The sequence below is a fragment of the Phalacrocorax carbo genome, chromosome 1, assembly GCF_963921805.1.
Source record: "Phalacrocorax carbo chromosome 1, bPhaCar2.1, whole genome shotgun sequence".
NCBI lineage: Eukaryota > Metazoa > Chordata > Aves > Suliformes > Phalacrocoracidae > Phalacrocorax > Phalacrocorax carbo.
The window spans coordinates 113,224,902-113,252,433 of NC_087513.1; the positions used below are offsets into that span (position 1 = coordinate 113,224,902).

At 44.0% G+C, this 27,532-nt stretch overlaps 1 protein-coding gene across 3 annotated transcripts in view; it reads right to left on the bottom strand.

The window, feature by feature from the left end:
- Positions 1 to 609: 609 nt before the first annotated feature.
- CYYR1 (cysteine and tyrosine rich 1) overlaps positions 610 to 27,532 on the bottom strand; it is a 59,087-nt gene continuing 32,164 nt past the window's right edge. For 2 of the 3 annotated variants that reach the window (XM_064470252.1, XM_064470245.1), the window contains exons 3-4: positions 6,414 to 6,571; positions 610 to 3,307 (exon numbers count right to left, since the gene is read on the bottom strand). In XM_064470252.1, the coding sequence (XP_064326322.1) occupies positions 3,174 to 3,307; positions 6,414 to 6,571 (292 nt within the window). In that variant the 3' untranslated portion in view covers positions 610 to 3,173. Of the gene's footprint in view, positions 3,308 to 6,413; positions 6,572 to 15,512; positions 15,643 to 27,532 lie in introns of all 3 variants that reach the window. The other variant, XM_064470256.1, reaches the window with a different exon arrangement.

Here is a 27,532-nt window from a genome sequence, read left to right on the forward strand (position 1 = left end):
CCTGGAGGTATTTAAAAGACATGAGGATGCGGCACTTCAGGGCATGGTTTAGGAGAGATGGTGGTGTTGGGTTGATGGTTGGACTTGATGATCCTAAAGGTCTTTTCCAACCTTAATGATTCTATGATTCTTAGTTCTATTCCTTTATTTTTATAAATCTTTCTGACTCCCCCCTCTTCTTTGGCTGTCTCAGTTTGCATGCTTATTTTCAATGCGATCATGACCTCTTTCCGAAAAGAGGCTACTCTCTACTAGTTTTATGTGGTTTGCTGGAAGGGCAACACCACTATGTTTCATGCCCTTAGCAAGGAGAAGAGATGTGGTGTCTTTGAGATTAAAATAATTGTCTGGTATGGCCCAATATATATGGATCTGCAGAACATTAATTAACATACTAAAATCAACATCCTCATTAGCGTTTCCCTATCAAACAAACAGCTTGCTGTTGCTATGAAATTATCAAATTGCTATTTCCATAATGTTCCCCTGGAATAAGCCATGTACACGTTGTAGGTACTTCAGTCACCGTGACCTTTACGCAACATCATCAGAGGCAACATGCAATCGCAAAGCTGAAAAACAGAAGATTCCGTGATCAAAGACTTTCAGTTATTTTCCAGAAATGCCTTTTTATTTAAGAAACCTGCTTTATAACTTGTTCTGACAAATGTCACAGCTGGAGAAATTCATTCTCTAAGGGAAGATTTACAATCTATAGGATAGTTTTCTTTCTTTGTATTTTTTCAGGAGACTGGATTCATCAAATACAAACTGTGCTTTGATTTGTGTGTCTGCGCATTCAGCGCAAAGAAACAAAATACAAGAATGGGAGAAATGACAATACTCGTTACCTACAGGTAACTTTTTGGCACAGAAATATCATCTGGTGTGATCAACTGGGAAGTGCTGAGGTATTAGCGTAGAATGATGCGCTACAAACAGGATTTCCCGCAGCGAGAACTACGCTTATTCTGTTCTTCGTGCTGGCCACCACGTTGGCAGGCACATCAATACCCCAGCAGATGGTTTTGAGTAGGGACTCCCAAAACACCATGCGCAGGAGGTTGCACTTCATGGGAGGATTTCAGCTGAGGAACATCCACCTCTTGAGAGGTCATGGTACCTGCTGAAATGTTGCAGGACATAGCCCAGAGCAGAAGTAATCGCAAGGATAACCTAGTTCAGGACTTGCCACCTCTGAACAGCAAAGCAGAAATGAGAATATCACTCTCCTTCCTTGGAGAGGGCTCCAGGGAACCAGCAGCAACCAAAAACTGTGATGCAGCTGTTTTCCTCTGACTGGGTTACAGATGGGCCTGTGACTCAAGGCTCACTTTAGCCAAGGGCCACACCTCAGATCTTCTGAACTTACAATGGCGAGCACTGAGGCCATTTGCACTTTCAAGTGGGCTTTCGGGAGGATAAGCTTAGTCAGCCTGGAACTGACAAATACAATTACAAAATCTGAGCAAGAACAGTCAATAAGGTCTCGTTTACAAGACAGCCTCTGAACAACTTTTGTGCTCAAAGTTAAAAGGTCGCTCGAGTTCTTCCCTGAATCGGGACTGAATGCCAAAAATATCAGACTTAGGGGGTGATGAGAGGTTGTCAGCTGACCTCACTTGGATACGGTACCACCTTTTGCAAGCTTTTTTTTATTCATTAATACAATGATGCACCTGAAAAGATGAGGGCTACACCAGAAAACATTAAAATGCATCCCGACCTCCGAGAATCAGTGGTTAGCTGTAGTCTCTCTCTCTGAAATGGACCTGATGCCACATTCTGAACTCTAGGTGCCGTATTTTTGTTACCTTCTGCTATTTTGGCTGTAGCATTCTCAAACTGCCCAGCCACTCAACTCAAACTGAGGGTGTTCAGCACTTTTAAATCCCCAAAGAGAACCACTGTCTTTGTGGTTTGCATATAAAACTGAGAAAAATACTAGTCTTACCACTGAAGGATGATGCTTTAGGTAATGGGATACTCTATTCTGAAGTCAAATAGCTACTGCTGAATTACAGTTAGCCCCATAAGTTTATGGAACATTTTAAATCACAAAGGCCTGTACTTTAAATAGTAGAGAGTAAGTAATTTTGAACAACATCTGTGACAAATGCAAAAAGTATTATTTGGTGACTTACAGTTTTAAAATGCCCAAGACAACATTCAAAGTTAATCTGATGCTCACAGCCTCCTGGCTCATCTCTTTGGTTAGGCTGAATGTCATTATTCCTGGTAAACAATATGACGTAAAGTAAAAATAGTCTTTACGCAGTCCAAGTGAAGCCAGATCTACGATGTTTTAATATTTGGTTTGTATTTCTTCTCCTACTTGTGAGTTTTCCCGGTTCAGTATTTTTTTAAAAAATGGAAGTATCATTTGCTGATAAAAAAGGCATTGTAGCACATGTCCAATGCATACAGTATTTAAGTCCAGGTACAAGTAAATCAGCTATAAATTAGTGTATTTCACATATAAAAATGCTCTTTATGTTTACATTTCAGGCCACAAACTAGTCTCAAACTGTTTAAAAGTAGGCACTTAACCTGCACTTGGCCAAAAATAATATCCATCATTTTTCGGTTACTGAATAACTCCAACAGCACTTCTCTTGATAATATGCTTATCAGACCAGTTTGCACAGCTGATCATTGGGTTCTATCAGCCTGAAGAAGAAACTGAAAATAGCGTCAGTCATCTTCGTTCTTCCTTATTCCCCTCATTTCAAGAAAAGGCATAGCACATGCTTGAAGACAACGCTAGGGAGTTCTCCCCTAAAATAAACCCCAGCAGCTGCGTCTTGTGCTTTCAAAATAGCTTGTTGAACCGTTTGCACCACCTGCATGTTCTTACGTGGGAAGACCCCCCACTCTACGTGCTGTAACAGGCCACAGCTGAAGCTAAGCACTGATGCTAACCACTGCTCATCAGGCACTAACTTACAGGAACTGTTTCTTTGGTCACACGTTGTTTAACCATGAAACGTGATGGTCTGGAGCGGACAGTATTCTTCTTTGTCCTGAGCTGTGGCAACCCTCCCAGGTTATTTCAACACCTGGCCATATGTGTTGACGCAGACCCCATCCTATTTGTCCCTGAGCTAACAGTATTTGTTCCAACGGTGCTGGCTGTTTCAACAGGCAGTTAATATCCATGTGAAGCCATGTAATTATTTCCCTGAATATCCAGGGTAAGGAGGGGGTGGGGGATACTGTATTGAAGTCTGTGGAGTTGGAGTATACGGTGGAGGTAGGTCAGCTGGGTACTCCATTTCGAATTCATAACTGTATGGTGGTGGAGCCACTGAAATGGGAGAAAAAAAGGAGACAAAGTTAAATATCTCTTTTTCAGATGCAGGCCCCCGAGTATTTTTCCAGTTGACATTCAGACTTCCATACAACAGATGTAAAGTCTCCTGGCAATGCGCTCACTTTTTTTTTTCAGACTGTCATTATACAGTTACTTTATGTCAATGCAAGTCCTTGCTTACCGCCCTTTCCGGCACTGCTTAGCTGTGTGCCCACCGACGTGCTGTGCTGGTAACAGTGTTTGAGTGGCCACATGGCAGATGATACCAGGGTGATGTAGCAGAGCTAAACATTTTCAGGGGAGGAAGGTTGGGTTTTTATCAGATCCATTCCCTTTCTCCCCCTCCAGCAGCAACACGGACTTATGTTGTCTCAAACTGACGATGTAGCCAGGGCTTTTGCTGACCTCCACAGACCTCTCAACCACCCCCTGGGCCCCCAGGAGATCGGTGCCATGCCATGCCATGCTATGCCAAACACAGCTGAAAGCTCCTCACTGCACTGCAGCGTCACACATTCCAGCGCAAATGCTGGACGTCTTTCCTGGACTTTCCCAGGGCTCAGGCCGAGGAATAACAAAGCTTTCGCTTTGTTTACCCCAGCGGAGGCATCTGAGGAGAGCCTTGCATTTGTAAACTGGGCCAGGCATTTAGGAAACAACAAAAATATTTGCAGACGGGTGAAAACACTTTCTCAACTATTTCTAATAACCTTACAGAGGAAGGATTAATTCTGTGATCATAAAGACAGTAAATGCTGCAGAATGATAGCATGGTAGGAACTGAAGGCTCCATATCAAGACCCCATTAGGGTAGTCTCTACAAATTTTGAGGTCCAGAGCCTGCTTCGTCTCTGTTCAGATCACCATGGATGCTTTCCTATCCCCTCCCTAGATGTCTCAAGCAGACTGGCAGTGAAATAGCACTTGGATAGGGAGAAAACAGAAACCTAGGCTGTTTGTGATAGGGGGAAGAGGCTCACATCACAGTGTGCCATGAAAATCACTCCCTGCTCTCTGAAAACCCGGCTGCCACTGCCGCTGAGGCCAAAGGAAGGGCATCCCCTTGCTTGCCTTTCCTGTCCAAAGCAGGTAATGGCAAGGGAGGGTTGATCACAAACCCTGCAGCCAAAGCCAGGTCAGTCATTACTCCAGAAGTGTTCATGACAGTGGGGAACACAGAAATAATTTCAGAGCTTCCCCATCCTTCAGAAAACTGCTGCTGCTGAGAGGAAGAACTGCTCGAACTAATGTTTGCACCAGGAACAGGGAGCATGCAGAGTCAAACTGCCTGGAGGTGGAGATATAGGGGTGAGTCATTGCAGGAGCAGACTTGGGGAGGAAAAGGCTACAGCCCTGGAGTCTTCATTTTGCTCTTGTTTTTACAGCTTGCAGTGACTATTAGATTCTGAAGTAGCTCTTCAGCAATTCATGGGTGAGAATATTGCGGTTTTCTTTCATTACTCATCTCTCTATGCAAAACAGTGTTGCAATGATAAGGGTGATTATAGATGGTTTTCGTTTAACTGGAAAGTAAGAGCATGAGGGAGAAAAGAGACACTCAGAGCAGTGAATGTGATAAAGGAATACATAATAAATATTGCATAGCTTGCCTATAAGTATACACAATGCACCTGGGGTTGGCTGCAACCTTTGCAACAGGAGGGAATATAAAAGCAGAGGATCTCTAAGAGTGGGATGAGGGAACTTCATCCATGAAACACCGTTGCCTTTTATTACAGTGAACTCTCAAGCTATCCCAAGGCAATCGCTCCTGGATTTGTAATTAACAGTGTCACTGAGGCAGAGACAGAGCTGCATTGCATAAACACCCTTATGCTGCTTCCAGGGTCAGCTTTGCTCTTCAATGATATGGCCACTTTCCCGTGGTGGGGAACCAAGAGGAATAAGCCTCGCAGACGCCAGCTAGCTCAGTGCAGATCCACCCCCGGTGCTCCTGTACCCCAATCCTAGACAGGCACAAGTTGACAAGTGTGGTGCAGAGAGTGGCTCCACACAGAGCTGGCTCAGGTACAGCCTGATGTACCACTTCCCACTCACTATGGGCACAACTGCACTGGAGCAGACCCATGAGGGGTCCCTGCTGTCCCCTGGGGTGCCCCAGAGCCTGTGACAGCTTATTAGCTCAGTGTCAGATCTGACTTAGGCTCTGTGCCTCCCCTGATGCTGCCCTGCACCTAAAGAACCATTATAACAAAACAATGTAAACCCACAGACAAGCCTGCACTGAGCACGTCCAACACGAAGCTAGAGCTAACAAGCACTGCCAGATCTCAGCTAACTTTGACGAAGGCACTACGGGCATCTCTGCACCACACTCCAAGCTCCTATCAGTTCAGGCACAGTGCCAGGCAAATGCAGAGAGCTAGCTCAGATCCAGCATGGCATGCCCGCCAGCAGTCCCTCTGGGACACACAGCAGAGAACGCACTGCAAAGGTGCCTGTGAGCCTTTGCAGAAGTCATCTGGGATCCCGCAGCACCCAGCAGGGCTTGCGAACTCTGGCCGAGTACCAGCCCGCTCAGGCTGCGTCATACTCCACACGGCACCACTCGAAGCCTTTGCACTATGATCCACAGACCTTACTGTCCAGGCTTTCCCCTCTCTGTGGTATGCTGGACCCCCTTTATATTGGACAATGAAAGGGAGCTGACTGCACGTGAGCAAGAGCAAATACAAGAACCAGAACACAAAAGGAGAACAACTGATCCATCGCCAGAGAGCCTCTGGCACAGGGAGAAGGTCTATCCTGCACAATGCAGCACCGCCCTCAGCGAGGTCTGAACGTGCTACTGCGGGCACCGCAAGCCATACAGCTGTGTGGGTATGGCACCCTGCCAGATCTCATTAGCCCACTGAGTAGCTGAATAAATTAGCCCAGGCAGAGAGCTGCGCTGACGAACACTGTGCACGGTGAGCTGTCTTGCGTTTCTCAGCAGGGATTCGTGCTGTTCCCCTCCGGACTGAAAGGAGCCGCCTGCTGTATTCACATCCCCCATTCACTGCGGAGCCGTAACCATCCAAAGATACACTTCTACTATGAACGCAGACGCTCTTGCAGGGCTGTCATTTTGCTCCCTTACCTGGGTACGCGCTGATAGTGTTGATGTGCGTAGTTCGGATGACCCCTACTCGAGTCCCACGGTTGTTCTTCATGCACATGCAGATACAGATGGCAATCCCGGCAATCACTCCCATTATAAATACTATACCGAAAACAATCCCAGCTATCGCTGTGCCTCTGCAAGGGGAATGGAAACGTGCAGTCAGTCTCAGACAAATATTGTTTACAAACCAAAATTCTTTTCTCAGGAGCTGCCCTCATTTGAGGCAAAAAAAGTGCATATTGATTACTGATAATGCTGCAAATTTTGATCCGTCAGGACGTCTGAATAGGAGAAACGAAAGATCTCCAAGACCAAAATGAGAAGCTCTTTCAAAGCCGCCTTTGCAATCATGCCAGATCACTCTGCTGATTTACCCTATGTTAAATCCTCCCATTCCAGGGCCTTCTGAATTTCACAACTTTTAAATATTACCAACAATAATTTCTTCCCTTTCCCCTCATCACACAAGACTCTTCTTTTTTCCTACGGGCATTAGTATGATTTTCTTCTGAAAAGAAAGAGTAAGTTATCCTGAGTAATAAATTCCAGAAGCATCCTGAAGCACCTGCATGCTGTGCTTCCACCGGAATGCTTTTGTCATTGTTTTATCTTAGGTCAAAAAGTCCTCTGCTGTTCTTCTGAGCCCACAGATTAAGGACAGCCTCCTCTTCTTGAGGATGAGCAGCAAGAAGCAAAGCGAATGCCCACTCTGCTGCTGCAGGCAGCGTAAGTATCTGAGGCTTAAGCCATTTCTTTTAAAACGGTCCAGAGGAAAGAATTTAGCTCAGTCCCTGAAGTAATGAATCAAACTTTCCTTGAAATTAGAGAAAGGAAAGAAAGCCTTATTGCACTGACGCATGGGAGAAAAACCTCACCAAGAGGCACTAGAGAGCTCCCAATAATACTGAGGGCAAAACCAGCCTTTCTGATGAACCCTAGTTCACTCAGGTTTGTTGTCAGGCACAGGCAGTGAAGCATATGCTATATGAAAGATGGTATTTATAGCGTGCCCTTTTATGAAAGAAACCCCAGTGACTGGCCAGAAATATTCTTACTTCATGCATCTCTTCATCTTCCAGCACAGATTTCAAACAGCGACCTTGCTGGCAACTTTTTTACTGGACATTTTAATCAATCCAAACTGATAGTTTGTCAACATGAGTAAGCTCCACTAGGAATTATTGCAATGTAGAGAATAAAACAGGCACTGCAATACTACAAAGACAAATATTAAAAGCAGTCTAAACCATAGTTTAGCTTCCCCCCATGCAAGCCTGGGAACACAGAGCAGGCCTGATTTTCAAAATGCTGATAGCCTGTCGGCTTCCAAAAAGTCAGCTAGAGTCAGGATGGACTCAATATTTGAAAAATCAGACCTTCTATTTAAGAACCTAAATATGAATTTAAGACCTTGTCTTTAGGCCCCAACTATTCCAGATTTTGGCCAAGATTTGCAGTACAATTACTGAATTGTGTAGCGTAAGTAAACACAGACAATTTGCTGTCTTACTAAAACACACTGCCAGGGAGCTAAGTTGCTCTCTGCTGTTAGGTAGCAATGAATGAAGAGTGTGCATGGAGAGTAAACCTGTTAATATTTGCAGAATATATAAAGGCCTAATTTACAAAACCCTAACTCATAACAGCAAGCACCTGGTGGTAAAAGCAGTAGCTCAAAACACTGATGTGATCAAGTGCTTTGGTATTAACCACCACGAGTATCTGAGAAACATCTCTCCATGCCCTCCACATCCCCCATAGTTTGCACCTAACAAAAAGACAGTTCGATGCTTTTGGAAGGTGTGAGCAAACGACTTCCAGTTTTCCCATCCTGCTCTCTCTGGGAACATTATTTCTACCTTGAAAGAAACTGCCGTATGCAAAACCAGTTTGATTTAGGAGACACTTTAACACAATACTCTCTTCATTCCAGAAGGTTTTCTTCTAGTATCATAATTTAAAAATCAGGCATAATGCACGGTACCCCTATTCCAAACAACAGTGAATTGCTACGGCTTGTGCCACATCCACTTAGTGGATGAATCACGGTGCCCTTCGCCAGGTGGGCTGCATTGCAGAGGTGCAGGGAACTCTGTTACGCTGAAATAATCCTTCTCCTAGGTAGAAGAAGCAGAAACAGCCACTGCTGACCAGTGGCCTCAGGTCCTGCATTGCATTTCTGCTTTTTACATGGTCCACTGCTGCCCAGCTCCTGCATCCCAGGTACGCTCTGCCTGGCTGATCTGCTCAAATCCCAGAAACCACAATAGTTTCTTGCCCTTCTAACTAGACTGAAAAGCAAAACCCAGTTCTGTCAGGCTAGTAAACCTGGGTCAGTAAGGAGAATAAGGAATATCAGCTAAAGAATTCTTTGGCTGGTCCCCACTGTAGCTTCTGTTGGTATAGCCATGAACTAGAAACAAAACTGGTCACCAAATAAAACATTCACCAGCTTAGCTCTGCTGACAAAACTGCTACGTGCCAGTCTTACTCATGGCTCTGAAATCAGGACAAAAAGCAGTTTAAATAGCTAGACCCACCGCTGCTTGTGAATTCAGGTTTTCACACTGCAGTGGTAAATTTAGACCACCTACGGATGGTTATGCAAAGAAAGCCTGAGATATGGAGCAAAAGATATAGGTCATTTTTTAAATCCAGTTGCAGCCTGAGTACCAGAAGAAAGGCACTCGCTGGTCTTGCTGGATTTCAGATCAGACCCAGTGCCACGCATGTGAAACTGTTCCCAGAAGCGAGTGTTTGAGCTGAAAAGGATGTTTGAGAGGACTTCAGGAGATGTACTCTCACAAATATCTACAACAGAACATATAACACAATACCACTTTCTGATGGTAAGTCAAAGCATAAACCCACCCTGATTCAGTGACCTGCAGCCCCTGCCACTCACAACGGTCCCCAGGAAAACCAGGGGCGCTCTGCCTCTGAGCGTTAGGCTGCACCTTCTCAGCACCAAATCCTGGCAGGACGATGGTCGTGCAGTAGCTGTTCTGGGCACACAGCACAAAAATAAACACTTGTTCTTTCTGTGGAAAGCCTATGGTATGACTAGAATGTATGAAGAAAAATAAGCATGCATTTTTTATAAAATGGCGAAGTTTCTCTTCATGCTATTAGGGATTTTTTTTAAAATAAATAGCCTATCAACAAATAACCCTTATTTTGTATTTAAAAATGCTTCCTTTGTCTCCCTCTCTCTCACTGATATTTTAGATCTCTGTATAGAGACACTGAGGGATACAGAGATTTTTCATGCTATCATCATTGTAGAGCTGTTCAAGGGAAAGTGCCTAAGAGGAAAAGGACACTGTAAAGCAAAAGAAGACCTAGAAACCACACAGCAGAGTCACATAGCAACTAGGAAGTTTGAAATAAAGGGAAAACTTTGAAATGGAACAATTTGAAGGAAAACATTATGCAAAGTCCTTTACAGAAGCAAAACCGATGAAGAGGAAGAGCCTCCCACAGAAAAACAATGCACAGAAAAGTAAAGATGGAGAGGGGGAAAAGTATTTTTAAAGCCGTGGAAATGTCAAGAGAAATTGTCAGGGTAAAAATCAGATATTCAAAGCAGCAGCTTTCCATCTGCTTTTAACAACATCCCGCTGGAAAGAACACAGATGTCATTCACAGCTTAACATTTCTGGCCCAACAGAACCTGTGCAGGGGATCAGGCCGTTTGCTGGGTGGCACCAGTGCCTTGGTGTTGTGGTTTAGCCCCAGTCAGCGACTAAGCACCACACAGCTGCTCGCTCACTCCCCCCCCCATGTGGGATGGGGGAGAGAAGCGGAAGGGCCAAAGTAAGAAAACGCACGGGTTGAGATAAGAACAGTTTAATAGTGAAAACAAAACAGTAATAACAATAACAATAATAGTAATATAATGAAAAAGAAAATAATGAGAGAGCAAGAGAGAGAAACCCTCAGGAGGAAGAAAAAACAAAAATCCAAACAACAAGTGATGCAACCGCTCACCACCTGCCGACCGATGCCCTTGGTCTCCGAGCTGTGACTGCTCCCCCCTGAGCCAGCTCCCCCCAGTTAATATACTGGGCATGACATTACATGATATGGACTATCCCTTTGGCCCTTTTGAATCCGCTCTCTTAGCTGTGCCCCCTCCCCTCCCGGCTTCTTGTGCACCCAGCAGAGCACGGGAAGCTGGAAATGTCCTTGGCTAGTACAAGCACTACCCAGCAACAACTAAAACATCTGTGTGTTATCAACATTATTTTCATACTAAGTCCAAAGCACAGCACTGTGCCAGCTGCAGTGAAGAAAATTAACTCTATCCCAGCTAAAACCATGACACCTGGCAATGCTGGAGCCAGGCAGGGCTCTCACCACTCTTGCAGCTGGTGTGGCTGAGGTGCTCGGGGTCAGAGAACCTGTCCCTCAGGCGATGTGGTAACTTACACAAGTGGCAGAGGTGTCACCACCAGCGGTTGCTCCAGCCTGCGATGGCTAGGCTTGAGATGACTGGAGAAAAGGAGAGAGACTGAAGAGCAGCCCTGCTCCTTCAGGTCTTAATGAGTGGGAATGGATTTCATTTAGTGCCCTTTCCCCCTCCAGGAGGCCACTAATTTGGGATTTAGTCAAGCAAAGTGGATGTCAAATTTGCTCAAGACGAATACCGCCTCTACAGTCCACTTCGGGGACAGTGGATCTCAAAGGCCTAAAAATCTTACAGCTCAATACGTCAGTGTTTCCTGAAGGAAGAGTAATTACTGAATAGGCATCAACTTTTAAATGCATTGTCAAAATTTGGGAGCCAGGTACACATGGCCTGCACTACTGTATGGCAGGGACTTTGTAGCCTCTGTTTTTCCTTCTTGGGTTCGGTCCTAACTTTCCTCATGGTATGGCATGGAGCATAAAACTTTGCCAGGGAGCCTGGTTAATCGGTACAAAACTGCAAAGAAAAGAAAAAACCTTTCAGTCAGCTTTTCCAGAAAGCCCACAGACTGTAATGCAAAATGTTGTAATCGCACCAGCACTGAGACAGTCCCTCCTGAGTCTACCCCCTCCACCGTTGCTTCCCACTCAGGGATCCCCAGCATAGTGCATGTCACAAAAACCCCTTGCATCACTGCGGCTGAGGATGCCGCACAGCATGTCCCCCTGGCCTCCTCCTGCCTCTGAGGTGTCCTCAGCATGGGGGCACGCAGCACAGGTCGGCCTCCAGTTATGGGTCAGGGCAAACCAGGCGAGGCACAGGGGGACAGATGCCTGCCAGCCCAGCCTCGCTGCACCAGAGACCTCCAGCCATGTTCTTGCAACTTAATGCTACTTCAGCCTCCCCCTAAAACCCTCCTGCTGAGGCTTGGGTTGCCCTCTCCCCTCATGTTAGCACTCATGCCTCCACACTTGCACCTCCTCAGTGTGCTGGGACAGCCCCAGCTGCTGGTGCCGTTCTCCTCTGAAGACGCCATGGGGACAGTTTCCACTTGCATGTCCTCCCATGTCCCCACCACACAGCACTCCTTGCCCCCTGGGTGCCTTGGAGGGAGTGGGTGCTGCCCAGCACTCTGCTGGCTGTCCCCACAACCCCAAATCTTCAGCTTTGGACTGTGAGACCCTCACACCCCTGCCCTTTTCACATTTGTTGTCCTTCACAAGCAGGTGGTTTCTCTTGACTCTTATTCTCCTTTCACCCCTTCCCTCCCTGGAACATATTTAAAGGCTTTCATAAACTGGAGATGCCACTAGGGGCAAGTAGCCAAAAAGACGCCTCGGGAAGAGCAAAAGAAAAAGGAGAAAACTTTCTTTCCCAGTCTCTTTCAATGATTTGCAGCTCAGAAACTTTCTGACCCAGACAGGTTGGTTGGTTTGTTTTTTAACTGTATCACTCAATGGACTTCTCTGCAAACCTGCTCAGCCTCATCCTGAGCTCATGTAAATTTTAGCAACCACAGACTCCTGTGGCAAAGAGCTCCCCAGCTTAATTATGTATCTGAAGAACTGTCTCCTCTGGTCTATTCTGACCTGAACTCCCAGTAATTTCATCCAAGCCTCCTAGCTCTCAGCTCGTCAGATGCCAGCTACCCCTTCCCTACTGCCTGTGATTTTGCAGACCTTTAGCATCACGCCCAGCAGCCAACTCTTCCCCACCCTGCAGAAGCCCCGTCCCACTTGGCTGTTCTGTGTACAGGCACCGCTTCATGCCTTTGATCACCCTTGTTGCAATTGTCCTTGCACCTTTTCTGTTGTTTTCAGAGAGCCGCAGCAGAAGCACATACGACACAGAGGCACAGTAATGTTTTCTGTTCTCCGTTTTCTTCTTAAATAATCCGCAGTATTACATCTGGGGTTTTTTTAAGTGTCAAACAGTTGGGAACTAAGTTTTATGGCACTTTTTACCATAATACCCAGTCTCATTTCTGAGATGTAATGTCAGCCCACAGCCCATCAATCCGTGTGGAAGTTTGGGTTGTTTTCCCCTGCGTGCACTACATAGCGTTTATGGGCCCTGGATTTCCTGCCACGGTCCCTGGACCCGTGCCCTCTACCGGAGGATACAGGCTAAAGCTAGCACAGGTCAACTTAAGCCACCAGTTTTTCCAAAGCCCAGCTCCCTCTGTAACACAGTATCAACTTAGAAACTATCGTTGCAGAAGTGACAGAGCTCCACACCAGAGACACACTTACATTGGCATAAAGGCCTTTTCATCCTGTAATAGCTCACATCAGCAATTTAACAGAAATTTGACCGAGTAGGGCAAGAAATTGTTAGAAGCATGTGAAGATCAGTATTCCCACTCTGCCTTTGCTATATTTCATTACCATATTAGTGCAAGAATGACGTGCCATTCTCAGTCTTCACTTTGCTCAGCTGATCTCCTCCATCTCATCATCCTTCCTAATTTCCAGTACTTTTTTAGTTCTCCAATTAATTCATTGCCAATTCTCTGTAGCTATGATTTGCTGGCACTGCATCTCTAGAATAATATTAATAATAATGCATGCAATACATTTTGGAATACTACTGGTAATACTAATAAACACCCTTTAATTTTTTCCCCTTTCAGGCATTCAAAAAGAAGCTGATAAGGTAATTTTAAAAACTCATTCTCTGAGATAAAATAAAACAAAAATCTATGATCTTTGATCTTCTGATCCAGCCATTGATGTTTTGAAAAAATGTACTCTTTGGATTCTTAATCAGACCTGACGTTACTTGGAGGGAGGGGGTGTTGGGGTATTTATTTAATTTTGTTGGCAAACCCCAGTTTACTTGGACCGACAGCAGAAGCACAGCAGGGTCGCGCGCCATTTTTACCTGCCTCCGCCGGAGCAGGCAGACCCATTCTGACATGGTTTGCCCTTCTCCATGGTTGTCCCTTTATTTTCATAAGGACAAAACCATGTAGTGAGTGACTCTCCAAGAGATTGGCTCTGCTGTCCAGGACATTTGGCTTTAAGGCTGGGGTACCTTGAGAACCCCATGGCAAAAGCTGATGGAGGAGCCATTGAACCAGCTGGGGTACCCCATGGCTGAGCCAGCAGCCTTCTCACCACAGAGTTTTACAGCCCTGGAATGCAGACACCAGGGTAGCATGGACTGAAAAGCCATCCAACTGGGGAATCAGTTAAATAGTCAGCTAGCTGCCGCTTCCTGTTTTAAATTAAATAATTAGTTTACAGAGTAGCAACTCAAATGGATCAGGCTTGCCTTTGAGGCTTTACTTTGCAAGTTGTACTTAGAAAAAATTCCTACTAGTACTTCCTTTAAATGCAGGTTTTACTGCAGGGTGGAAGGAGGTGATTGTCTGCTTCCATAAACAAATCCCACCTGCCTGTTAAAACTGGGTACAAACTGTACTCAAACAGTATTTCCCTTCTTTTGCTCCTACTCAGTTGTATTTAAGGTGTGTTGTTAATGTTTAATGTTTATGTTAATGTCTAATTCCTCTGTGCCATTCCCTCTCTACTTTGTTATGTTTGTAAGATTATTAACTCAAGTGCCAAAATACCCCGAGTAGCAGCTGTACAATGAAAAGGTAGTGGGTAATCATGCCAGTTCCTGACCTTCCTCCTCCCAGCTCCTTGTGGACAGATCATCACGTTGGGACTGCTCCATATTGCTAAGCTACATCATTTTGCAAAGGGTTAAAGGATAGTACATTCTGTCTTTCAGTATTGCCGGTGCCTGAGCAATAGGGTACCTTCTACAGCTTGTTAAAAGGCTGCTGAGCCACTGAAGCATAACTGTGGCACACTTGCAAAACCAGAGAGAAAATCATAAACTGCAAAGGATATGTAATTACAGCTTGTTCTGGTTTGGGCCACCGTTGGACAGACTTTTCAGACAATTTGCCTTTTGAGAAATACGTAGACATTTTATGCTTACTTTCTTTATGCCAAACCATATGCTTTTCTCCCCAGCACACTGCTGGACGTGCTGCTTGGCCATTAGTGCTGCAAAGTGCTTCAAATAAGTGATCCTGGAAAGGCCAACAGAGCTGCTACAGTAAAGGGATTGTAGAGAAAGCAGGCTCGTCCTCTAGCTGGTCCCCAAACTGCTTCCCCTGTCTGTGTATGACAGGCCTGAGATCTCCCCACTGCCCTAGAGAGAGGGGGCGGAAGGAGGGATGGCATCGCTTCCATCCTGCTTAAGACTCAGTGCAGGGCTGGCTCAGAAATTATTTTAAGGACAGAGGGAATGATGCACGAAATATAGCTGGGAGGTGCATGCTGCAATATAGCAAGCACAATACTTAATGCACAATGGTGTTATTAACTGATCATGGCTAAGCAAATACATTTTGATCAGTCCCAGCCTGTCCAGCACTTCCATCAAACTAGTATGTGCACGCACACAGATGCTGGTTTTGAAACACTGAGTCTATCTGTCTGGCAGTTCAAAAATTTCAGAACACTGCCAGAATGTGAAAAAACAAACCCAAGTATGCGTATTTAAATTAAAACAAGAGATTAAAGAAAGTCAGGAGTACAGAAATAATGGGGGGAGAGTTGGAGTGGGGTTTATTTTGACATTTTATGTCAAAGAATTCTGATTAAGATATTGCAAGGTTTCCAGTCACCACTTTTCACCCTTACGCTCTCCTGCTGATTCTCTGTCCTTGTTTTGCAGCAGTTCCTCTCGCCCCACCTTTCCCTCTCAGACATCCTGTGCTGTTCCCTGCAGTCATGACCTTCCCTCGCTCTGTAATGTGCTTCACATGCTTCCCTGGAAAGGAAACAGAAGCCATAATGCAATTTCCACTTTCCAAAATCTTCCTCATTGTGCTCACGAATCCAAGGCCCAACCTGACGCTGACTTAAATAGAAAATTATGGCACAATGGTACCTAATGTAGCCTTTGCTTTAATATAGGGATTTTTATTATTTTTATGCCTGCAGTTTGCATTGCTGGCTCTGAGCCTGCCATTTAAAACACTTTCTGAATTGACAGCAATGGGAGAGGCTGAAATTGCTGCCCAACTTCCAGCTCTTTGAGCATTCAAGTACAAGAGGTCAGGATGATATGGTGGGCTTTCAAGACCACAAAGTTAGTAACCCCCAGTTACTGGGCATAAACACTTAGGAGAATCCCAGGAATACTATCTGGTAATTGTTAACATACTCTTTCTGACAGGAATTTTATTTATACCAGCTTCTGCAAACGCTTGACTTTGCACACTCCATGAGCTCAGTGCAGGAGAATCCTGCAGCTCCTCTCCTGGGAAGCTCTTGCTGTAGGAGCCTGACTTTCTATTCCGACTTCTGGACCTCTTGCCTGTCAGATTCTGAAACCTCTGAGCAACTGACAGTCAAATCTTCCTAGTTTCACCCAGACATGCATCTAGAGTGTATTTTTACCCGGCCCGAAGCCAAGCCTGTAGACTCACGGTTGCCAGAAAGGTTGATAGTTTGGCACCCTATAGCATGTCTGCTTCCTACTTTGAGCCTGTAACAAACCCCAAAGCCAGCCACGTGTGATGTGATTTTGATGTGTGAGGGGACATCCTGCACAGGGCTAATGGTTTTTGGTCAGTGAAACAAGTGAGCAGGCACTAATGGAAAGGGCCAAAAGACAGGGCTCTTAACTCTTGCTCTGTGAGGCAGAGGAGCACCAAGGCAGGATGGAGGTGACCCACAGATCAGTTAATTTTAAAAGAGAAAGAACTGTGGTGGCTGTAATTAAAAAGAGCAGTTCCTCATTATTTCCAAGGCAATGGGCTAAACAGAGATGTAAATGCTAGACATGGAAACCAAAGGAGAGCTCTGCCACGCTCCAGGACCTCTTCTGTGTCCTCCCTTCATTTTCTTGGTGTTGGCCTTCATGTGTGTCTTCTCAGTTTCACACCTCTCTGCCTGTTCCGATCAACTTCACTTGCAAAGTTTTGCACGGTGAAGGCTGGTCCTTACTGTATTTAATTTCCTCCATGTAAGACTGTCTCCTTCTCAACAGCCTTGTGTGTGCCATCTAGCCACCACTCCGAGCACTGCGGCATGAGCTGTAGTTGCTGGCAGGACTATGAGCTAACCATCCTCTGCTGCCGCTTTTCCTTTAGCTGGAACAAAGAAACCAATGGAAGAGAATGAACTGGTTCTTGGCAGTTGCCCCTTAACATGACAACCACACCTTCTTATTGCAGTTTCTGAAAAATAACCACAAAACCACCAACAAAAAATAGTAGTAGCACTCTCCTCTCTGTGTTTCATTTGGGTGGCAGGACAAAAGAGCATAGGCATCCGGGTGACTTTCCTCAGCTGTTGAGAGCTAGGACCTGATTCCTGGACAAGGCGTCCTCCAGGCTTTCCCAAAAAGCACTCGCACTGCCACAGCAGAGACCAGGACCGGGTGGCTCAGCAGGGCAGCGCTGGAGAGGACTTCCCTTGCCCATTCCTGATGGCAGCACAAGCTCATCCCAAAGTCAACTGACCGTGTATCTTTGGCTGAAACTAAATGACTGAGTGAATCAAAGTAACAACATGTTATTTCCTCGACAGTTAAATCCTTCTCATGACAGGGTTGTCTTTGAGAAGCAAAATGTCACTGAATAGAACTCTAAGACAATGTTCTTATTTGGTTTGCTAATGAGAAACCTGTTTGCATTATGTAAACATGGCTCTTCTAGGCTGCAGCCCTGGCCCTTCTAGGTTCCCCCAGGGGCTCCCAAAGAAGGCCATGATTCAACCATTCAGTCTCAAAATACTTGAATGGAGGCAAAATCCCAAACTTGCTATTTTGCATTCAGTCCATGCCTCACATAAAATTGCATGTTGCTGACTCAAGATCTCCTTCCCAATTGTGGCCAACAGAAACATTTTTTTCCTTCTTGGCGGTCAGCTCTGAAGACAAAAGTAACCTACATGCCAATCTAGTAGCTCATGTAAATTGCTAAGTAAGACATATTTCTAATATTGAAAGATTTCTGCCTAGCCCCTAAATAAACACTTGGTGAATCACTGCAACGAAGTGTCCTACCAGATCGCAGGAGTGATGGCACAAGCCAAATACGAGCTTTCAGAGGAATGAAGACCACAGAGTGCAGAGGGGGAAGCCACCAAGCAAATGCCATAGACCAGATATTACAAAACTGATGGCAGCTCTTTCTTGAGTGAACTGAACTGGAAGAGCATCATAGAGGCTCTCATGCCTGAAATGCTCCCTGCTCATTCAGCCTGTTTTTCAGGAGTCCATCATTCTCCCTTAAGGGGAATCACAGATCTTCCTCTGGCATCCTAGGATATATCCTCATCACCTGTTTAAAAGTTGCAGGGGACCTCAGATCATCCAGCGTTAACTTCTTTTCAGGAACACACTGTTTCTTCATAAATTGCCTCTCTCTGAAGTAAGTACTGTCTTGGGAGAGATCAGTAGACAACTGAACGCAGCAATGCCAGGAGTGCAAACCGTATTTATCCATAAGATCACTGGAAAAGCATCTGAAGAGTATAAACAAATTGGAGGCTTTGGCTCCGCCCCGCACCTTCTGGAAAGACCATGTAATAGAATGTCGCGTGGACACCAGCACCATGAGGGAGGGAGCACTGGGACCCACTTGCTGAAGCTGTGTCAGGGCTGGTACCAGTTCCCCCGTGACTGCATCTGCCACTAGAAAACAGCTTTGATGGCAAAAAGCCAAGCCCCTTCCAGTTCCTGCACAGTTCCGTGCACGTGACACGCAATTCACGGTCCTTTCCTAACCAATAGCGTTGTTTCATCTGTACTCTTTCACTGACATTAGTGAGGTATCAATTACTACCAGAGCAGAAACTTATTAACTCTTTTCTGGTTTTTTTTTTTAATTACTTCTTGGAGATTGAGGGAGGAAGGAGAGAATTTTGCCTTTTTATGCAACAAAGAAGAGGAAGATTGTAACTAAAAATCCTTTTTCACAACAAGTGAAAATAACATGGAATAAGCCAAAGCAACAAAATATCTGAAAATTAATAGATGCCTGCAAACAACACTACTTTATGGACCTGAAAAAAGGTTTTTGTTTTTTTCAGAAATCTGATTCACAGATCATAAATTGTGATCCCAAAATGCATTTATGATTTATTAAATTTCAGCTCAAACTGGAAGATTTGACTGCTTTTAGAATTCTGTTAGACAGACAAATGAAAAAGATGTAGGATTTTTTTTTGGACACTGAATAATTTGGAGTCGTTCCAGGCAGACATGTGAGAAAAAGTCTGGATTAAGAGATTAAAAACACAGTGTCATAAATTACTTGGTTCCATTTCAGAAAGAAAATAATAAATTATGTGCATTGCCTGAGTAACAGTGCTTTTAAAAAGGCAATGCTAGGTAGTACTGTATATTTTGAGTCTAAATAAATCTATCTGGGCTTTCAATTATCCAGCATAGGGATTTTTCCCTCATATCTTCCAATAAAAATAATAAGACATTGAGAGTTCAATTTTAGAAATTCTGGAGCAGAGTGAAAGTAAAAAATGTTTTTCATCTTCTCCTTCCAATACCTTTTTCTAATGTACTTTAATATTCAACTCTTACCTTTGTGAAAGCAATAAAAGAGCCTCTTCTGCATTCTTTTCTGCATCTGATTTATAGCACCAATTCCATTTTTCTTTCTTATTCTCTCTTCCCAGGTGCTGTGACAGAGCTTGTGAGGGCCACAAAGACCCACTGAGTCTAAGCCAGTGGACATTCTGGCTCTAAGTCACCATTTGCAAAAACCTACAATGAACTTGAAAGTATTTACATACATCTTTGCAGAATTCAAACCTTATTATGTAGCATAAGCAAATTATGGTTTTAGTGGTTTGGAATGCCCTCGTTAAGCATGCATGAAGAACCATTTACAAATGTAAGAGGAGTTAAGTGCTTGGGTATATGAATCATTTTATGTTTCAGGAGAAAAGGACTATGAGTCAGAAAACTAAAAAAACCTGAAAATTAAACTGCAGTTACAAAAACATGCTGTGGCTTTTACAGATTCTGTAAAACGATGAAAGTTGCTTTATCTGAAGGCAGCTATGCTGAGGATGCAGGAGTCACCGCACGATAAAAACATGTGCACATGCTACATTAAGTAATGTCGAGCTAGGTTTCACCTCTTCCACCTCAGGAGCTGTTTGGGGGCTGGAGAAGAGCCAGTTACTGATGAATCAGCAATAACTTCCCTCGCACGTGCATGAGATCCTTGCTCATCTGCCTGCATGGCCAGGATGAAAGACAGGGAAACCCCACTGAGCAGCGAGGGAGAGCAGACTGAGGACCCAGTCCCTTTCTCCCCTTTCACAGGAGATGGCACATCCCTTATGCCTGTAGAGATGTGCAGAAGAGACACCCCTTTGCCCTGGTCCCTTCCTCACCGCTTCAGTGTCACTTTATCTTGCTTTTCACTCTAATGAGATGTAGCAAATAAAGCGCCCTGATTTCTTTAGGCACAGAGCCCAGTGCCTTTTCCCCTCCCATTCAGGGAAGGTAAGAAGCGCTCTCCCCAGGGGCCTCGCTTGGAAACCTCAGGAATGAACTTAAACATATGCTTAGGTTTAAATATCACACTCCCAGCGAAGTCAACAGACTTCACGTGCTTCGCTGAATAAAAGCCTAACTCCACTGTCTCTCAGACAATTAAAATGTTATCCTTCCATTTTAGTTTTGCCTAAGGTAACAGCTTTGACGTTCGCTCAACTATTTGAAAAGAAACGCTCTGCTCCCTCCTCTCAGAAACGCGAGGAAGCCTGGCAGAAGGCTCTCCCATGCTGTGATTATCACATTTGACAGTAGTTAAACACAACCGGGAACACCAAAGCGCAGCCAACCTTCAGGTGTCCTTTGCCATACTGCACACTCTAGTAAGTTCATGTTCTTTAACAGGGCTGAGTACGTCATGGCTCTGTAAAACAGCAACGGCATCCGCAAGCCGGAAGAGCTCATATCCATGCAAATATCTCTGGCAGCAAAAACAGAGACGTAGCGAAGATCTGAGCTATTTTGACAGAACAATCTGTAAACATAACATTTTGCAAGTTTTCCTTGAGGCTTTAAGTACAGCTGTTATGTCACGACCTGCTACTAATATAAACTTTACACCATTTTGCAACAGTGTGAAGGAAGTAACTGAATGCCATTATATGGCTTGCAAAATATTTAACAACAAAAGCATCCACAATGACTAAACCACATATTAATACAGTTTTAATTAAGATAGATGCTCATGGGGTCAACTTTTCTCCCCAGGTGTCACAGTCCATTACAGTCACTTCAGATGTACATGCAACTGTTGGAAAGAGCAGAGAGGTCGGTCGACAATGCAGTGAAGTTAACACAGAAAAATGTTTCCCCAGGAAAACAGATGGAATTCTGTCCCTTGGCGTAAGCAAACCATGTACCCCACCAATTAAACAAGAGTTACGCTCTTTAATGAACAAACGCACTTTAGCCTATACAGTTGACAGGAACGCTGTGATATATGCAAGGACATGTACTCTGCCACACAGCAGCTTCCCAAAACAACTCCAGTCTGGAACCACCATCACTTAAGAAGGGATCAAAAAAGCTGTTTCGCAGTTTGATATCAGAATGGCATATGCAGGGGTAATTTAGAAACGCATCGCTAGAATTAACACACTTGCAGAGGAAGCTTGCAAAGGAAAAGATTTTCAACCGTCAGAAGAGTATGGCTCTGGAACAGCTTCCCAGTAGATGCAGCAGGGGCTGCATTGAGAGGTATGAATATTGAGCTTGGCACATTTATGAAAGCCATCACGTGATGGGTTGCCTGTGATAGCAGGAGCCCGGTCACAGTGACCCGGGAGTGCAAAGCAAGCAAAAGTTCTGAATTCAAAGCTAAGCTGCAGTAGGTTTAAAAAAAACATGCAAAGACATCAAAAGGACTCACGTCTCTGAGTCAGAGCTAAGTCACCAAAGCTCTGGGAAAGCTCTGGGCTCAGAGATTGAGAAGGATCTAATTAGCAACCTCCATTCCAAACTTCTCCAAATTTTCAGTTCTTTTCTTTCTGAAGCCGCTGCATGCATCAACTATTCCCATACAAAACACAGGAACACCCTTGCATGAAGAAAACATTCAGTCCAGCAAAGATATTTTTACCGCGTCAGGACGAACGAAGGTGAGACAGTACCCTTGCACAGGTCTCCTCGTGGCATGGGAGTGGCGTTCTTGGTCACCTGTGTGACGGTACCGGAAGCATGTCATGGACCGGACAATCTGAACTTCCAACTCAATTTCACGAACTGTACTGTACAGTAAATTTTCTGAGGTACAAAGTAGAATTATGCATCCCAACTCTGGGGGGGACAAGTGGTAAACGAAAGAACAACAGAGTGATGTGAAGCAAAAAGACAAATGGCACAATAAGGCAGAGAAAGTAAACAATGGGAATCTAAGAATAATTATATTGAAGAACCAAAGAGACTAATAAAAGAAAGTCCTCTCTGTGCTGGTGAGGATCTCTCCTTGTGCCTTTCAAACTTCAAAGGCTACTCGCAGTCAAACAGGCTGAGTTGAATGCAAAGATCCTGACTCAACAAAACACTTCATCACTTAGAATTGAACACATGTTTAAATGCTCTGTTGCACTGGGACCCCTGAATTTAAGGGGAACAAGGAAAGCAGGAACAGAAAAGTAAGTGGCAGTATGTTGGACTTGGCAGAAGCAGCAGAACGCACTGCGTCTAATAAATGACATGAGCTGAAATGGAAGGAGGCTGGGAACAAAGTTAAGAATTATCAGCATTTTAAGTACTGACAGCCTAGATGACATAATGGCCGAGAAGGTCTAATCCTGAAATTAAGTGAAGCTAATGAGGCACACTGATTTCTCTAAAACGGATCAGAGTTTTATGAGCAGTAGGGCTCTACCTTTGGATCGCACCTCACTTCTCAGACAATGGCCTTGCTGCTTCTCACCCTTCATGTGAACAGTGAATGTTTCAAGCAGACTGAAAGCTTGGGAGAGGCATACTTTAGGAACGGGGAAGCAATGGCACACACAGATCATGGGAGTGAGTGAGCGTGGGCCAAATTCGGGTTACCTGGCACAAGAGCATCCAGAGGCATGAGAAATGCACCAGAAACCCATGACCTGGCAGCTGGCACACCATACTCCCATCACTGAATGAGATCCCGTCATGGGAAGCCACTACGTTTTGGCCACGTGATGAAGATACATCCAGCCACAAATTGCAGAAAGGGCCATGGAGAATGAGAACAGCGGCTGAGTAAGGTGTCAGCTTGCATTAATTAGCAAATTAGCCACTCTCATATCTGAGGAAACGTAACCACTGCACAAAAGCAAAGCACCACCAGGAATGCTAATGAAAAATGTTAAGACTTAATAAAAAAGGAGGAAAGCAAAACAATAGTGGGTATAATGAAGGACCTGGGAAAAAAGAGGCGAAAATGTGAAAGTGTTTTATCATACAGTTCTCATTTTCAGGCTTTTGAGATGGACAGCTTACACTCTGAGTGGCTTTTTTGCAGTGTCACTATTTCATACTTCAGCTATGTATGCCTGCCTGAACAAAAAACATGACTTAACAATCAGGTGAATGCATTTTTATCTGCCTGCCTTTAATGCTACCCTCTTGCCTACAGCACTGAATAGAAGGTAAAGTCGATACGAAACCCATAAAGCAAGAGAATACAATGAGCAGTGTATATGACTTAATGGTGTAATTTAATGGACGTATTTCCTGCCATAAAAATGCACTTGTGCCTTTCTTATGACCTGCCAGCTTGTGAGTAATGAAGTATGTGATCTTCTAGTTACTTAATTATTGTAATGCTTCTGTAGTTTGGTTTTGCTTATGAATTCTTTAATAATCCTTTTTTTCACATTGTGTTTCTACCCTGCTTTACCACATTGACAATTACAATGGAAGAGATTTATAGCTTCCTTTTTTCTGATCAGAGAACTTGTGGATGAAGAAACATGCATGCTTGCATGTTTTATAAGACCTTAATTTCAAACATCGGGGTATCACTCGATTTTCAGTCTTCATCTCCTGCACTCTCCAAAGACAACAAAGCTTCTAACAGGACTGCGTCAATGGCAAACTACCATTATTTTAAGAAGAAATTTGCATTTTTTAAAGTGAATATAAGAAAGTAAAATAAAGTAAAAGAAAGTAAAATAGTCTGCTTGTATTCCTAACATCTAAGATATTTATTTCGGAACTACTGTTCAGTACGTGCCTCATAGTGCAGTCACCACAGTAGGATATAAATATTGCAGCTGGCAAAGAAGTAGCAGGAAGTATCCAAGAAATCATTTCAGACCCACTGTGCTTTTGCTTTCCTTTACCAGCAGGTCATCTTGAAAGGTGTTTCACCTATTTCAAAATGTTTTTACAATCCCCTCATTTCTTTAATGGGTTTGGGGATTATGAACAGACGCTCCCACCACAAGGGAATCAGATAAAGCTCAGATAAACATCTGTTTAGAGACTGAAGGTTGTGCTAGACCCATTAGCAGATTACGGGTGGTCTGGAGACCCTGTTGTAGACACTAACTTTTGGGAAGCAGAGAAACAGATAAATTAAATCCTTCCATTTCAAAACAGCAATTTGACAAAGTGCCTTCCCCTATTTTTCCCCCTTCAAAAACAGGATTCAGGAGATTTCAGAGAAAAAGGTTTTCACTACTAATGAGAGGCTTAGCTGAAAGCTCATATGATTTAAACCACGGTGTTCCTTTCTTCCCATTTAATTGACAAAGGGAACAGCCATGTTTTAATTTTGCCTTTTCCTCATTTACTAATTGCACAGAAAGCTGTTTCTTTCAGCTTATTTAGTTCCTTACAGAATTAAACTCTACAAAAACAAAATGTAAATCATGCTCCATCACTGAGAGTTTCGACAACAGTCAGGTCTGATTTGAAGTGAGAGAGAGTTTAAATGCATACCCAATACAGAAGTCATGATAGAACACGCTGCTTTTCGTAGCCGTGCTGGATTTCCAGAGGTGCACACCAAGATAAAGGTTTTGACTCACGTTTTGCACTGTGCTTCTGGTCCCACTACTCAACCTTCAGCCTCAGGTGAGCAAGCCATCTTGGGGTGAGGGAAAGCAGGAGGTGGCGTGAGAGATGATCTCCTTCCCAGCTTCCAGAACAGCCTCACCTCTTTTTAATTAACCAACACCATGCATGTGTGACAATATTCACGATATGGAAAATAGCTTCTCCTTTCTTTCCAGAGGACAAAAAAGTTGTTTCAGATCCCCAGATGGCTTGAGAGAATGTAGGTATATGAAAGTTGACAAATATTAATGCAGATACTCACCAGCCAAGCACTCAGCTCAGAGAGTTTCAGAATAATTTCTCCTCAGTAGCATTCAACTGTACTTCCTCCATGTAAAACTACGGTCAGTGACAGAAGTAGTTTCTCCAGCTCCTACAGCACTGAACCGAGCAGGTAACCACAATACAGCCCATTAAGAAGTGCATGTTGGAACAGGGGAACAGCGTGAGGAGGAAGTAGCAGCAGAGACAAGCTGTTATGGACACACCATACCTCCCATTCCCCATCCCCCCTGTGCTACTAAGGGTGGGGAGGCAGAGGAGTTGGGGATGAAGGAGTGAAGTTGAGCCTGAGAAAAAGCCCAGGGGAGGGGAAGAGGAAAGGGGAAGGTGTTTTAGTTTTTGTCTTTGTTTCTCACCATCCAACTCAATATTTAATTGGCAATAAACTAAATTATTTTTACCCTGGTCGAGTCTATTTTGCCCATGACGGTAATTGGTAAGCGATCTCCCTGAGAGATCACCTCAACCCACAGGGTTTGCCGTCTTATTTTCTTCCCCTATGATGTTCAGGATGGGGAGTGAGAGAGTGGCTGGGTAGGCATGTGGGAGCCATCCAAGGTCAAACCACCACAAGCAGATAAATAATCCAGAGCCCTAAATCTAATATTCTTCAATGATTCATGCTCTCAGAGAGAGGTGTTCCAAGATATCCAAGTACCCAGCACCTGTGCCAGGAGGAGTCAGATTTTTAGCTGACTGAAAGGGAGGATCTATCTTAGAAACCCCCAGGACTGGCCCTTAGCTGCCTGCTCCACCTCCTCCCTAGAGATTCCTGTCCACACTGCAGGGACTATTCACGTTTTTTGCTAATTACTTACTCAACTGATGTTACAGCCTGTTGTATTAAGAAAACACAAAACTGGAGTGAGTTTCCTTTAAGTGCATGAAGCTTGACTGCCATTTTAAGGCAGGGGAGATAGTTTTTCTTTGTTTTGGTAATGTTAATGTGACCTCCAAATCAGGGAAGTAGAAAGTTCTGCCTGTTCCAAAATATTCTGCTTGGTGACAGCAAATACAAAGCAATTCACTATAGAGATATCAGAACTGGCACAGACTGGCAAAGAATACATTATATTTAAAAATGTAACACACAGGTGCTCAGAGGTTAAGCTCACCTATTCTGGTCTCAAGCTGACATGACATAAAATCAGAGGTAGAACAGCTTTTGTGAACCGAGCTGAGGGAACAGGCCATTCATTAAAACGTCATACTGAAACACTGGAGATAAGTGACAATAGTTTAAATAGAAAGCAAAAATAGAATGAGGGGCAAAAAACCCCAACTATTTAGAAGTCCAATAACATTTTAAAGGACTTGACAGTAGCTGGTTAACCATCATTTCCAGAAAAAAAAACCAAAAATCTCCATGATTTAATGTGGAAAGAGAAAAATAGAGACTACAACATTACAAAAGAAAAGGAAACATATTTTCTGTCTTTAAGGCTAAACTCAGCAAACACCTGTGTATCACCTAAATTTATGAAGATAAAGCTAGATCGCGCCTCTCACAAATACCTGTGCCCACGCTACTAACCTTCCACAGGGAAATCTCAGGCACTGTTTTTTAGTATGTGTGCAGCATCCTATTATGTGGAGCTCTAAAGAAATTAGTCAGTGCTAGAAGGGCAAACCTGGGAAATGCAGCCAAGAAAATCATAGCCTAGAAGTTACAGTGGTGGCAGAAAGAAGATTTGCTGCTGTCTTGGGGCTAACAGGGAGAAGTGGATGATATTTAGCCTTTTCCCACCCTACCAGTCTCCACTCCTGAGAACAGGATCTGAGTAAGTTTGACTGAAGCAATCAAATAAAATGGAGATGTCATGCTGGAAGGGATAGCATGGCTGGACAAACTGCAGGTCACAGGCTGGATTTTGCCTCCAGAGCCTGTCTTCTCTTCACTATCTGAAAAGACAAATTGATTCTTTATACATTCATTCCTATGTAGCAGTTTTCCTTTGCCAAGATAAACACTAGAAATCACATTTTTTAAGTTGTGGAAGTTGACGTTGCTGCCCCTAACTGGGTTTTACAAATCTTGTTTAGGACAGCAATTAGCTTTATAAAAGCACTCCTGTAAGGTAAGTAAACAACAACCCATTTTAAGAAAGAAGAGGAGGCACAAGAGGTTGAACTGTAGCAGTTCCTGGAAAAGAACACAGAATTTCCAATCCTCATACATATTAGCTGCTTCCCACAGGCATCCATCTCTCTATTGCAAAATAAAGCTTCATAATGTCCAAGTGTTCTATTGCATTGATGTGGAGACACTGAAAAGCAGTGCTAGAGGCTTCCTCAACAGTCAGAGCACAAAGATCTGTATAGAAATGCAGTC